Here is a 13,085-nt window from a genome sequence, read left to right as displayed (position 1 = left end):
CACATTATTTTTAAGCCAATGTGCAAGGGGCGCATGGGTGGGTCAGATGGCTAAGTATCTGCTGATTTCAGCTCAGGTCATGATTTCACAATTTTGTGAGTTCAAGTCCCACATCAGGCTCTGTGCTGACAGTGTGGAGCCTTCTTGGGATTCTCCCTCTCTCACTCTGCCCCTCCCCTGCTTGCCTTTCTCAAAATAAAACTTTAAAAAATGTATTAAAAAAATAAATATATTCAAAAATAAATAAATAAACCAGTGTGCAAAGTGATACCTATATACAGAGGAGGCCACTCTAAAGGTAAACTGAATTCCGCTATCAAAGACCTTTGCATAAGCAAGATCCCATGCCAGCTCATCTGACTTCAGACCAAGTCTAAAGAAATCAAAGTGTTAAGTTCTATTATCCTAGAGTGCAGACATCCACTGGACCACACATTCTCCATCTAAATCCCTTCCTCGTCTGTATCTTCAACCCCAAGAGCCCCCACTCACTTGGTCTCAATCAGGATGTCGGCATTGGTTGGATTCAGCACAGCTTTACATATCAGTTCCTGGGTCACCGGGATCGATTTGTTCATGGAAACACAGAGGTCGGAGAGGTAATCTAAGAATCTATGGAGAAAGAGAAAGCAAACGAAATGTTTTCTGCAGCCACAGTAGAGGTTTGGCTCTCGGAGCCAGACTCCTCCTCAAGCGGACAGACCCAACGTATCTTCAACACAAGAAACTAGAGACATTTTAGGTTTTGGTGCCAGTGTCTACAGCACCAGCAGAAACCCAGTTGCGCGAAGAGAAGAAATCAAGAAAGGAGAAAAAGAAAAAAGATGGCAAGGGCCAGGGCAGATGAACAGATGATGAGATTAAAATGAAACAAACAAGACAAGGAAGACGTTTGCATAAGGAAGAAATGGTGGAGATGGAGGAGGACCAGAGAGGTGAGGAAAGGCTCTGAGGCCTGAGGGCCCAAGTTGGAATCCCTGTTCTCATTAGTGATATTCTGATATGCAGTGTTACATGGGAATATGTCTTAACCTCACTTTTCTCATCTTCAGGAGAGGGTAACGTAAAACCTTGTAGGACTGTCCTAAGGATTAAATGCAATAATACATGTCAAGTGCTTATTTAGTTGACTCCCTGAACATGAGAATGCTCCACGGAACATTCTTCATCTTTATGGGGTGGGAGGAGTCACTTTATAACAACACTATCAGCTCTCATTGTGTCTCAGTTGTGACCATTCACCATACCTATATTATAAACTACTTTCCACTGCTTCTGAAATGCTGTAGATCTTAATGAGGAGAAGAAAAGAGGAAAGGGGGGGAGATCTATGTGAATGAGAAATGACAGAACTGTAATGTAAAATAGAAACACTCAAGTGACAACTAAGTTTGCAAAAGACTCTTACTGTTGACACTTGGGGGAGGTGTTCTAAGTGATAATTAGGGGGTGCTAAACTGTGAATAAATGGCCATCACTGTGATTTCCTGTGCATCTACCAAGTGCCAGGCACTTCACGTGTATTTATTCTCATTCAATTTTCATAAACACCCATTTAGCATAGAAGAAAATTAAAGCTCAAGCGGAAAGAGAAAGTCACCCAGCTGGCCAAGTGCAGAACTAGGATTCCACTACGGGTCTATCCCAGTACCGTGTTCTTTCCACTACTCACCCAAGAGCCTCTCCAGACCAACCTAACCGAAATCTGTCACTGGCAGCCCTCCAAAGGAAACCTCGCCAAAAGCACCCTGACTAGCTCAATGCCTGCATCTTCAAGGCACAGACACCTTCGGTGGATCAGACCCACTTCCACCTCACCTGGGCTCCCTGTTCTTTCGCACCAGACTGACAAACGTGTCGATCTCAGCAGCGGTGATGTGTTTTTCCAGGAGCTTTCGGTTATTGTGAAGCAGGGCGGTGATGGTGTCTTCGGCCAACACATCATAGCCAATCTGCTTCTGCATAAAGCCAAACTGCTTGGCTATGTACTCCTTTTAAGGATGAAAAGGGAGGTCAAGCGGGGAGAACAGAAGATTTTAAGGTTAACCCCAAACTAAGCAAAGCAGCAACCTTCCCTGGCGAGAAGGACTGTTCATAAGGGAAATCCTAGTGAGGTACCTTTCTACAACTTTCTCATCTAGGTCAACAGCTGCAAACTCCCTCACACCCTTGGTTTTACTAAACCCGCCACACAAATGTAATTAAGCAAATTACCCTGTATGTACAGATGGGCATTTTATCAAGTGCACAGTATAAATATTAATGTGGTGACTTATTTTTCTAAAAGGTCAAAAGCTGTTTTTCAGCTGTGATTTTATTGCTAATTCAAGAGGACTTAACTGTGCCTTATTGCTCTGTGCTGCTGAATAAACATACTTAAGCCTACCTAGATATTTAGAACAGTACCACCCTATTTTGTTTTCTTTATCTGGGGTGAAAATACATTTGCATAGTCAATGGGGAGCAGAATCAAGTGAGGAATACCTAAGCCAGTCAATCATATTCACAGAACGCATAAAAACATCGCTGGCTTCTCTCTTTGGGGAGCAGACATGACATTCCATAAAAAATATATGAGAAGTCAGGGAAATCTCTTGTCGGTATTTGTTTCTATTCAGAGACGTTTCCTGCCTAAGACAGACTCAAAGTTCAAACAGCACTTGAAACTTGGTTTAATGTTTCAAAATTAATTCCCAAATCCTAAAAACTACTCAGGGTGTTTACAGTGGACACTGGCCACTTTTCAGCCCATACTCAGTAAGGATGCATGTTTGGTAATTAATCAGCCTTCAGGGACAGACTGCTGCTGGGTGGCAGACAATCCATAACAACAAGCAAAGACATTCAATGTAGCAGCAACAGGTGGGACTGGTTTGGCCTTTTCATGTACAAGCAAAATGTGCTAGTACACTCTAGAGGCTCTGATGTATCCTCATTGGAAGATGGCAGAGAGGAACAGAACAAAAATCTCTTTGGCACTATTTGAGTATGGTTTTAATGCACTAGCAGAATTAAAGTAACCAGAGCACCCAAAGGCAACCTGTCCAGGCTAATGAACAAAGCATCATAGGTATATGATACCTTCTATTTAGATAATAGCAAAGGCTAAGTCAAAAGCTTATACTTGCTAACAAGGTTGTATCTAATACTTGAGAGCACTGGTGAAGTTTAACACTTTCTTCATGACAGAACAGAACAATTTTCATTACAGAGAGAAGTTTAAATTTAAAGGCCAGATGTGGTAGCAGTGCAAAGTTTACAAACAAAAGCCTTTTGTAACACAATGCAGAGAGGAGGAGTCAAGGTTATGATAAGCATCATCTGTGCACCTACACTAATTCAATGCAGTACAAGACTTCTCAGCCTCAGCACTACTGACTTTCTGGGTTGGGTAACTGTTCGTTGTTGGGGGATGTCTTGTGCATTACTGGATATTCAATAGCATCCGTGGCTTCTACCCACCAGATGCCCCCTCGCCCCGTCCCGCCCAAGTTGTGACACTCAAAAAGGTCTCCAGATATTGCCAAGTATTTCCTGGGGGACAAAATTACTCCCAGCCGAGAACTACTAAGTGTGGCAACACAGTTTCCAGGTTTCCTTACAATGGCAAATTGATGGGAGACCCCAGAGAGGTTAGAACGTTTATCTCATGAGGACACTATATACAGTGTCATGACACAGATAAGAACTTAGAATACCATAAAACATGAGCCACAACCAAGATAAAGTTACCAGCACAGATGGAAGATATGGAAGGGAGCAAGAAGATTCCACTCTTGCTTTAATATAAACACATGCAATCATTTCCCTGATTTTTAAGATAACGTGCCATAAAAAATACTAGAAATGTACTAACAGTATAAAAAAAAAATCTCACTGAAAGGTGGCTGCAGAAGGGGACTTCTTGGGTATCCTTCTTAAGGACTCTAGAATGTATCTTCTTCTCAGGCTTGCAAAAAATCTATTTCCTTTCTGCACACAAACCTAATGAACTATTCTCTAGCCATTAAGTAATTACAGATTTAACACTTAGAACTCATGAGGCAAGTAAATGAACTTCAGGGACAAAACTGCCCATCATTTCCCATCAATCCTAAATCCCAACCTGGTTTTTCCTGTAGTCTTGCTGAGAGTGTCTCAGGACCCTGTAGCAGAGCCGACAGATATGTCTGAAAGGAGCATGCCGCTGGTCCCCAAGCTCCTCGAGCCGCAGCATTGGGCCATCGCCACAGTCTGTGAACGGGGCTTGTAACAATTTGAAGATCTGGTTGTGAGAAGGAAGAATAAACACCGTCACCATTTAGTGTGTTAATGGCTAGTCCTCTGTCGCAAACTAATAGAACCTCCTGGGAGGCAGCACTACACAGGCCACTCTCTCTACATCAATGTCAGTAACCTGAAAATTGTACACCCACTCATCACAGTCCACCTGGACCTAACTGGTCCTCAAACACTTCCCAGTACAGTATGTAGGGCTGTGGTTAAGAGTGCGGACTCTGCAATCAGCAGATTCTAGGCTGAAATCATTCACCTGCATTATTCCCTAGTGGTATAGAACACAGTCAAGGTAACCTTTGGTTTTCTCAGGAGTAAAATGGAAAGAACACTACCCAGCTCACAAGGGAGTGCTAAGGATAAAAGATTAAAAACTGTCAGTTGCATAAATATAGTGCTCAGCAAAGGCTTCTGCCACGGAATCTGATCATTTTGGCCCCTCAAGGAATTGTTATTGTGGAAATGAGCATTGGCATTGAGCCAATCTAATCTGGGAGGTCATCACCTGAAACAGCTGGACATAATTTCTTCTTGGACTAGAAAACCATGCTGAAACATGATGAAGTGTTAATAAATTTTGTCTTTCATCAACCAACAGGAAAAAGTGTTCTCAAATCCCAAGTTCCTATGGAGAACTGTAGGAGTAGTAACTAATATATTTTTCTTTGGCTTTTAGTGGCCAGGAATTTCTATGCCAAGCGTACACCCCCCATCTCTGACAGCTTTAGAGAACTATATAGTATGCATTTCTGTGCACTTCACCTACCCTTGTCACTTACCTCCCTACAATTTATCTTTACACCAGCTTACTTAAATTTATACCAGATAATAGCATCTATATATGTCCTGTAAGCCATTACTCATTCCTTGTAGTAAAATCTTGTATTGATTTATGGAGGTCCCTGTAAGAGCTTATACAGGCCTGAGTTTACCAAATCCTCCATATTTTCCAGTCCTATGAAATAACATTAAGAACACATGGCACTTATTATTTTTGATGAAAATGCAGTTGTCAACTGAACTCTTCTTGGAGTTCCTAACAGGTGAATTGTTACATGCTGACTCAACAAGTGTGTTGTCAATTTAACTGAGCTATGAAAGCCTGGGTGGCTCAGTTGGTTAAGTATCCAGCTTCGGCTTAGGTCATGATCTCGCATTTAGTGACTTCGAGCCCTGCATCGGGCTCTGTGCCATCAGCTCAGAGCCTGGAGACTGCTTCAGATTCTCCCTCCCTCCCTCCCTCTCTCTCTCTCTCTCTCTCAAAAGCAAATAAACATTAAAAAAAAAATTAACTGAGCTATGAAGCCATGAAAAGACACAGAGGAACCTTAGATGCATATTATTAAGTGAGAGAAAGGCTACATAGTGTATGATTTCAACCACATGACATTCTGGAAAAGGCAAAACGACGGAGGCAATAAAAGGATCAGTGGGTGCCAGGGGTTGAGGGCAGGGAGGGATGAACAGGCAGAGTACAGAAAGTTTTTAGGTCAGTGACAATACTCTGTATGAATCTATCATGATGGGTATGTTATTATACATTTGCCTAAATCCAGAGAATGCATACCACCAAGAGTGAACCCCAATGTCAACTCTAGATTTGGGGAAATTATGATGTGTCAATGTACGTTCAGCAATTGTAACAAATGTATCACTACAGCGGAGGATATTAATGATAGGTGAGGCTATGCATATGTAGAAGCATGAGGTATATGTGAACTCTGTGCTTTCCATGCATTACTGTTATGAACTTAGAACTGCTCTATAAAATCAAGTCTGTTTTCTTCAAAAGTCAGCTGATCAAGCCTTCCAGGTGGGAACCAGTCATGTCCCTCTGTAAGAGCAGTGATCCCACTGATTTCTTACAGAGATCCCAATATGTTGCATCTCACAGACCTGCTTGAGAATATTCTGTTCTCTCATCAGCTTCTGCCGTTCTCTGTTAGGCTTGGAGAAGACCACTTCAAGCACATCTTGACCAGAGTTAGTGCCACCAGTGACAAAGTAAACCAAGTCTTCCAGCAGCTTGGTTACAGACCTTGAGAGCAAAGAAGCTATTAGAGATGGGAAATGTTCGACGTGTAACAGGTTGAAAACTTTACCTTGAAAGACCCAGGCCTAATGAGGCACTTAAACGCAAACAAGTCCTTTCTTCCCAATTTCCTCAAAAGTGAGGACCAATGACCAAAAAGAGTAAAATACACACAACACATTATTGTCCACAAAAGGATAAACACCTTCACAAAATATGAGCCTTCAAATTTTACGTCAGAGTAACCGTGGCCCCCATCATTTATTAGAAAGTTCTAGAGGCCAAACTAGAGACTGAGAAAAAGGTCTTTACAATTTTAGAGACTTTCAAAGAAGTGAGTGTGGTTCTTGAAAATCACAAGTTAAAGCCACATATAAATGTTAAGGCCTGACCCTCTCACACAAAGCTGTTCAGAGTTGGCATTTTCTCTTTCTGCAAACAACAGATTTAAGAGCTCCACAGTGGGTGAGGTTGAATATGTCTGGTTCTTACGTGAAGCCCTTACCTTCTTTCATTCTGAGTGATGGTGCCTTTCTCCAGCTTCCCAGCTATAGAGCCCAGCACCTTGCTGGCGTCATTGGCAAAATCCAGGTCCCGAACCTCAGCAGGAGAAACCGGAACTATAGCAAATGCTTCCTTATCCTCCTTCACAGGGGAGGTGCCAATCTGAAAAGCAAAATGGTCTTTATGGGATTGTCTCTTGGACTGAGACAGTAAAACATTAATCAAAATACTATTTATATGACACTGGGCAATCCAAGTAGCTGGAGCTATCTCGCAGTTAGAATCAACTAGACACAGAAAAACATATGAAACGAAGTACCTCAAATCATTAACAGTTGTTACCTCTAGAGATTGTTACTGTGGGGAAAGAAGGAGGCAGAAAGGGGGCTCTGATATCATTTTACACCTTCATTTGTGAAAAGAAGTATGTTAAAACTGTTACAATTGTAAAACATGTTTATAAACACATAGGGAGGTGTGCCTGAGTGGCTCAGTGGGTTAAGCATGTGAATCTTGATTTCAGCTCAGATCAAGATCTCTTGGTTCCTGAGAATGAGCCTCACATTTGGGGCCTGTTTGGGATTCTCTCTCTCTCCCCGCCCTCCTGCCTCTCTGAGCCTCCCCGACTTGTGCGTGTGCATGCACACACGTGCTCTCTTTCAAAATAAAACATTTAAAAATAAATAAATAGGCGGGAGACTACGTGGCTCAGTTGGTTAACCATCCAACTTCAGGTTATGATCTCACATTTCATGAGTTTGAGTCTGGGTCGGGTTCTGTGCAGACAGCTCAGAGCCTGGAGCTTGCTTCGGATCCTGTGTTTCCCTCTCTCTCTGCCCTTCCTCTGCTTACGCTCTCTCTCAAAAATAAACAAACACTAATTTTTTTAATAAATAAAAATAAGTAAGCAAACACATAGGGAAAAAACAAATGAGCAAAATAATTATTGACTCAGAGTATCATATGGGCAGACACTGTACCAATCTTTTAACTTTTCTATATACTTGAAAATGTTCATAAAAATAGAAAAAAAAATTCCAGTAACCTCCCCCATCACTAAAAAAACAAACTAAGAGTATCATTTGACTTTTTCAAAACAAAATCCCTATGTTTGTGTTTTTATGTTTTATGACCCTAGAGAAGGTAGGGAAGGAGAGGTGGGCTTCAGGGAGAGAAATTAAAGGGGCTAAGAGAACTTCCAAAAAAATAAAAGTGTTTATTTAAAGACAGAGAGAAAGAAATAATAAAGATTGGGGAAAACCAACTAGGTATGTGATGTGCCTCAAGGCACAAGCAAACACTCCCCCAGCCAAAATCATCCTTCAAACAGACATGAAATCCAGACAATTGCTCAACCTTTAGGGCAAAAGCCATGGAATAAAAGGTTCTGGTTATTTAAAAAAGCCTAGGCTTGCTTTAGCCAAGTCCCTTGGAGAGAATTCTTTCACTGCATTCAAGTCTGTCCATGACTACCTCTGGTCAAAGCAACAAAATGCAGCTCCCTCCTCCCCAATGTGTCCTCAAAGGAGCCCTTTCATTAGGGAGCACAAGACCAAAGGAGGCAGCCAAGTTCCAGAACTTACTTTCAGCATTACAGGTTTTTCTTCTTCCTTGTCGATTGGGATATTTGTGCTATGAACCCAGGTATTAGTGCAAAGGTGTCTGAGTCGGACATAGGAGTTTCTGGGGGGAAAAATAAAAGGATTTGGGTGACAGGAATTTTTAGGTTCTCTAAAGCCACTGGACTAGAATATATTCTATTAAAATAAAACGGGATACCAAAATGGTTTCCTGCTACATACACTAGACAATATAAACCGAGGCACAAATGAATGCACACCAAAATATGTTTTAATGTATTTACAATAAAAAATCATTCATAATGATTCTAACATTGTGATATGCTGTATTTCTAAATGTAAGATCACTCCTGTGAATGAATATCCCAGAACGGAGCATGAGACAGAGTAACAAAAACTACTGACTATATATTAACGCATATCATGAGAAATGATAGAGCAATGCATGAAATTTTCCTATGGATCCATGAAGCAAAAAATAAAATTACCAGGATAAAATGTGAGTCAATATTTAATAATCTTGTGGTAAGGAAGGCCTTTGAAGCACATAGCAACATACAAGGTTCATCAATTTTAAAAGTAAAAGAGGGATACATCTTAGAATATTGTTTACATTTTTCATCTTCCATAAAGCAAAAAAAAAAAAAAAAACAAACCATCATGAACAAAGTTGAAAGAAAAAAGACAACTTGGGAAAATAAAAGAATAACACAAAGCTTAAAAAGGTAATTAATCTGCATATATAAAGAGATCTTTAAATCAGTAAGAAAAAAATGGGAAAAGTGGAAAGGAAAATAAGACAATGACATCAGCCAGTAACTTAATAAAGCAATATAAACTGCCAATAAACTTGCAAGTATACATTTAATTTCCTTAATATACAATTTACACAAATAAAAACTACGCATCTTTTTACTGAATGTCTTCCAAAGATCTTAAGAGACCGACATAACCCAGTATTTACAAGAGTTTAGGGAAATGACCTCTCCCCGCACTCACGGTGACAGTGTCAACAAATTAAACTCTAGAAGGGAGTCTGGCACTTTGTAAAGCAAGTAAAATGTACCTATCTTTTCAACTAGCAATCTCATTTTTAGATGGTTCGCCTAAGAGATGACAACCCAAGTACAAACTGGGGCATAAGTATGTTCAACAAGGCATTATATACGGTAGTAAAAAACTAAACAATCCAATGTCTCAATAACGGACTAATTATTGTACATGCAGTGGAATACTAAAAAGTTATTTAAAAAAGATTACAATCGATATTTACATGGAAATATGTACAGAACATATCATTCAACGAAAAATTGTTAAAAATAGCTTATAATTTTTATTAATGGCTAATTATACAGAGGTATTCTGCATGCCCAGAGACTTGTCTAAAACTACATAAACCCTAATGTTAACAGTGTTTATATCTGAATGGTTAAATTTTACATAATCTTTATTTGCTTCTTTGCTCTCCACGATGTAACACATTTTTGTGGCTTTACAATGGACATGGATAATTTTACAACATTTTCCAATTTTGCTTAAGGAAGTAGTTGAAATAGTGGCATCATTTTTGCATCAGGAATCCACCCCATCAGTGAGACAAGACCAATGAACACCAAACAATAGTAAGTAACATGAAATGCAAATGAAAAAGCATTAAGTTGGGAGACAGTCAAGGTACGCACTGAAGCACTTTTAGAGGAGGAGATCAATGAGGCTACACAAAGTCATGGACATTTTCTGATACAGAAAACTTGAATTGGAACTTTAAACACTGTTGGGGCTCGGGCAGACAAGGGGCCAAAGAAGATATTTGCATTAAGAGGAATTTAGAGCAATGGTAGAGACATGGAAAAGAGGTGGGGGCAAGGGGCATCAAACCAGACATCTATCTTTAGTACACACTCTCTGCCTTCCGCTTTTGTTCATTATACCTGTCCTGAATATTCCAAGTAAGGGCAACCATAGTGATATTTAACTAGAATGAATATACATCAAGCAACATGAAGAAGAAACCTGACAGAGATGTGCCAATTCTTTTTTGTCTGAGTGACATGGACTAATTCTCTGAATTTCAAAATATAACCAAAGCCTGGAGCTTAGCTTTTAATTGGATGATTACCTTCTGTAAAGTTCTATGTCAAATTATATTTGAGACACAAAAGGGTGTTCTATCAATTCATCCCAAGTCTCATTCCTAATCCTTAACTCAAAAGCCATAGTATCAGGACAATTACAAAAGCAGTCACAAAGTTAGATGCTCTCCCAGTGTTCATCTAAGGCGTCTATTTTACATATACTGGAATTTTATTATCTTATTCAGTATACCCAGGATTTGCCATTATCCTTTTCACTTCGGCTTGGAAAGATTCTTCTAACCATTGACTATCACAAAAATTCCTTTGCTGATAACATTTCAGAGACATTCATTTATCTACTTTCAGTCTTCCTCATCTTCAAACAAGCAATATTTAGCACAACTTTAAGATGCAGGGAAATGAGTGTACTACTCCTAAAGCTTTTTGATTCCTCCACAGGACAAATGAATGGGAAGCCCATTCAATTCTGGCTCTCAAATTGTTGGTCAGGGGCAAGAATGAATAAAAATTTTTAAAGTTAAGACCAAGCTCAAGATTGTAAATGATAATCAATACTAGTAGACCATGCCGGACACTTCTCCCATGGTGAATGCAAGGCTTCCATTGTTTAAGAGTTTAGAATCCATCTACCCATGGACAACTATCCACAAAGACCGTTTTCCAATTTGGCTATGTTACCTAAAAGCTTAGACCTCCCCTTCCTACAGCATCATGCAAATTTCCAACCCACTGGGGAATATGGCCAACATGCTCACTCCTCTTGCCAAGGAAATGCATGAAGCACCTTGTGATGGAACAATGTGGTATTTTACATCACAGGGTTATGTTTTTTGCTATCCCTTGCAAACTAAAACATTTAACATGTAAGATAAACGTCATTCCCTTGTCTCCTGGGAACCTGAACAAATGCATTAGATAACTTCCTGAAGAGAGGACACAACATATGGAAATTTACTTAAACCAAAATGGAAATGGGTTTTACAAACCTGTACCTATCTAGTTAACAAGTCAATGAGAAAGGAAGCTTTTAAAAGGCAATCTACCCTACCCAAATCATATTTAAAAAGGATCTCAGAGTGGATCAAAGACCTAAGAGTAAAAACCAAAAACCATAAAAGTCTTAAAAGAAAACATGAGCATAAATGTTTGTGACCTTGGAATGTGCAATGGTTTAAGAAACTGAAAGCATAAGCAATCAATGAAAAAACAGATAGGAATTGGACAAAATTAAAAACTTTTGTACTTCAAGAGATACCATCTAGAAAGTGAAAAGACAACCTAGAGAATGGTCGAAAATTCTGGCAAATCACTTACCTGGTAAGGGATCTGTCTTGAGAAAAAAAGAACACTTAAAACTCAATAATAAAAAGACAACTCAATTTTTGAAATGGGCAAAAAATAATGGGCAAAGGATGTGAAGAGATACTTCTCCTAAGATGATACACAAGTAGCCAATACACACATGAAACGATGATGAACCTCACAGACAGAAAAATCAAAACCACAATGAGAGGGGTGCCTGGTGGCTCAGTTGGTTAGGCATCCAACTTTGGCTCAGGTCATGATCTTGCAGTTCATGACTTCAAGCCCCACATCAGGCTCTGTGCTATCAGCACAGAGGCCCAGAGCCTGCTTCAGATTCTGTGACTCCCTCTCTTCTCTGTCCTTCCCCCACTCCAAGCTCTCTCTCTCAAAATTAAACATTAAAAAAATTAAAAAAAAAAAAGAAACACAACGAGATACCACCTCACACTTACCAAGATAACTCAAACAAACAAACAAAAAGAGTAACAAGTATTGGAAAGAATGTAGAAAAAGTGGAACCCTCAGACACAGGTGGTAGGAATGTAAAATGCTGGATCCATGTTGAAAAACCATCTGGCAGCTCCTCAAAATGTTACACAGAGTTACTGCATGACATAGCATTCCAGTCCTAGGTATATACCCAAGAGAATGAAAACTTATGTCCCCCCAGAATGTGTACAAGAATGTTCAAAGTGGCATAATAGCCAAAAAGGGCAACAACACAAATGGGCATCAAGTAATAAGTGGGTAAATACGGGGCACCAGGCTGGCTCAGTCAGAAAAGCACACAACTCTTCATCTTGAGGTCGTGAGGCTGAGCCCCTTTGAGCATAAAGAGTACTTAAAACATAAATAAATAAATGAAAGAGTAAATTTTAAATATATATATAAAAAAAAAGGATTAGGTATTAGCCCTTTTTTTTTTTCTTCTTTAAGGAGGTTTCACACCCAGCATGGAGCCCAAAGTGGGGCTTGAAGTCACAACTGTAAGATCAAGACCTGAGATGTGATCAAGAATCAGACACCCAACTAACTGAGCCAATTAGGCACTCCCAACCCTTTTTTTAAAAAAGAAAATAAGGGGGCACCTGGGTAGCTCAGTCAGTTAAGCAACCGACTTAGGCTCAGGTCATGATCTCACGGTTTGTGAGTTCGGGCCCCGCGTCGGGCTCTGTGCTGCCAGCTCAGAGTCTGGAGCCTGTTTCAGATTCTGTGTCTCTCTCTCTCTCTCTGACCCTCCCCCACTCATGCTCTGTCTCTGTCAGAAATAAATAAACATTTAAAAAAAATTTT

At 39.9% G+C, this 13,085-nt stretch overlaps 1 protein-coding gene across 6 annotated transcripts in view; it reads right to left on the bottom strand.

Annotated features, from left to right (window-relative positions):
• The window catches only part of ITPR1 (inositol 1,4,5-trisphosphate receptor type 1), a 327,038-nt gene that overhangs the window by 166,444 nt on the left and 147,509 nt on the right, over positions 1 to 13,085 (bottom strand). For all 6 annotated transcript variants that reach the window (XM_053897548.1, XM_053897549.1, XM_053897552.1 and 3 more), the window contains 6 exons: positions 8,395 to 8,494; positions 6,813 to 6,973; positions 6,172 to 6,313; positions 4,106 to 4,264; positions 1,819 to 1,991; positions 493 to 612 (listed from right to left, as the gene is read on the bottom strand). In XM_053897548.1, coding sequence (XP_053753523.1) covers positions 493 to 612; positions 1,819 to 1,991; positions 4,106 to 4,264; positions 6,172 to 6,313; positions 6,813 to 6,973; positions 8,395 to 8,494 — 855 coding nt within the window. The remainder of the gene's footprint in view (positions 1 to 492; positions 613 to 1,818; positions 1,992 to 4,105; positions 4,265 to 6,171; positions 6,314 to 6,812; positions 6,974 to 8,394; positions 8,495 to 13,085) is intronic.

Source organism: Panthera pardus, unplaced genomic scaffold (assembly GCF_024362965.1).
Source record: "Panthera pardus isolate Hobbes unplaced genomic scaffold, ASM2436296v1 HiC_scaffold_8, whole genome shotgun sequence".
Lineage (NCBI taxonomy): Eukaryota > Metazoa > Chordata > Mammalia > Carnivora > Felidae > Panthera > Panthera pardus.
This window is presented reverse-complemented; position numbering and strand designations above follow the sequence as displayed.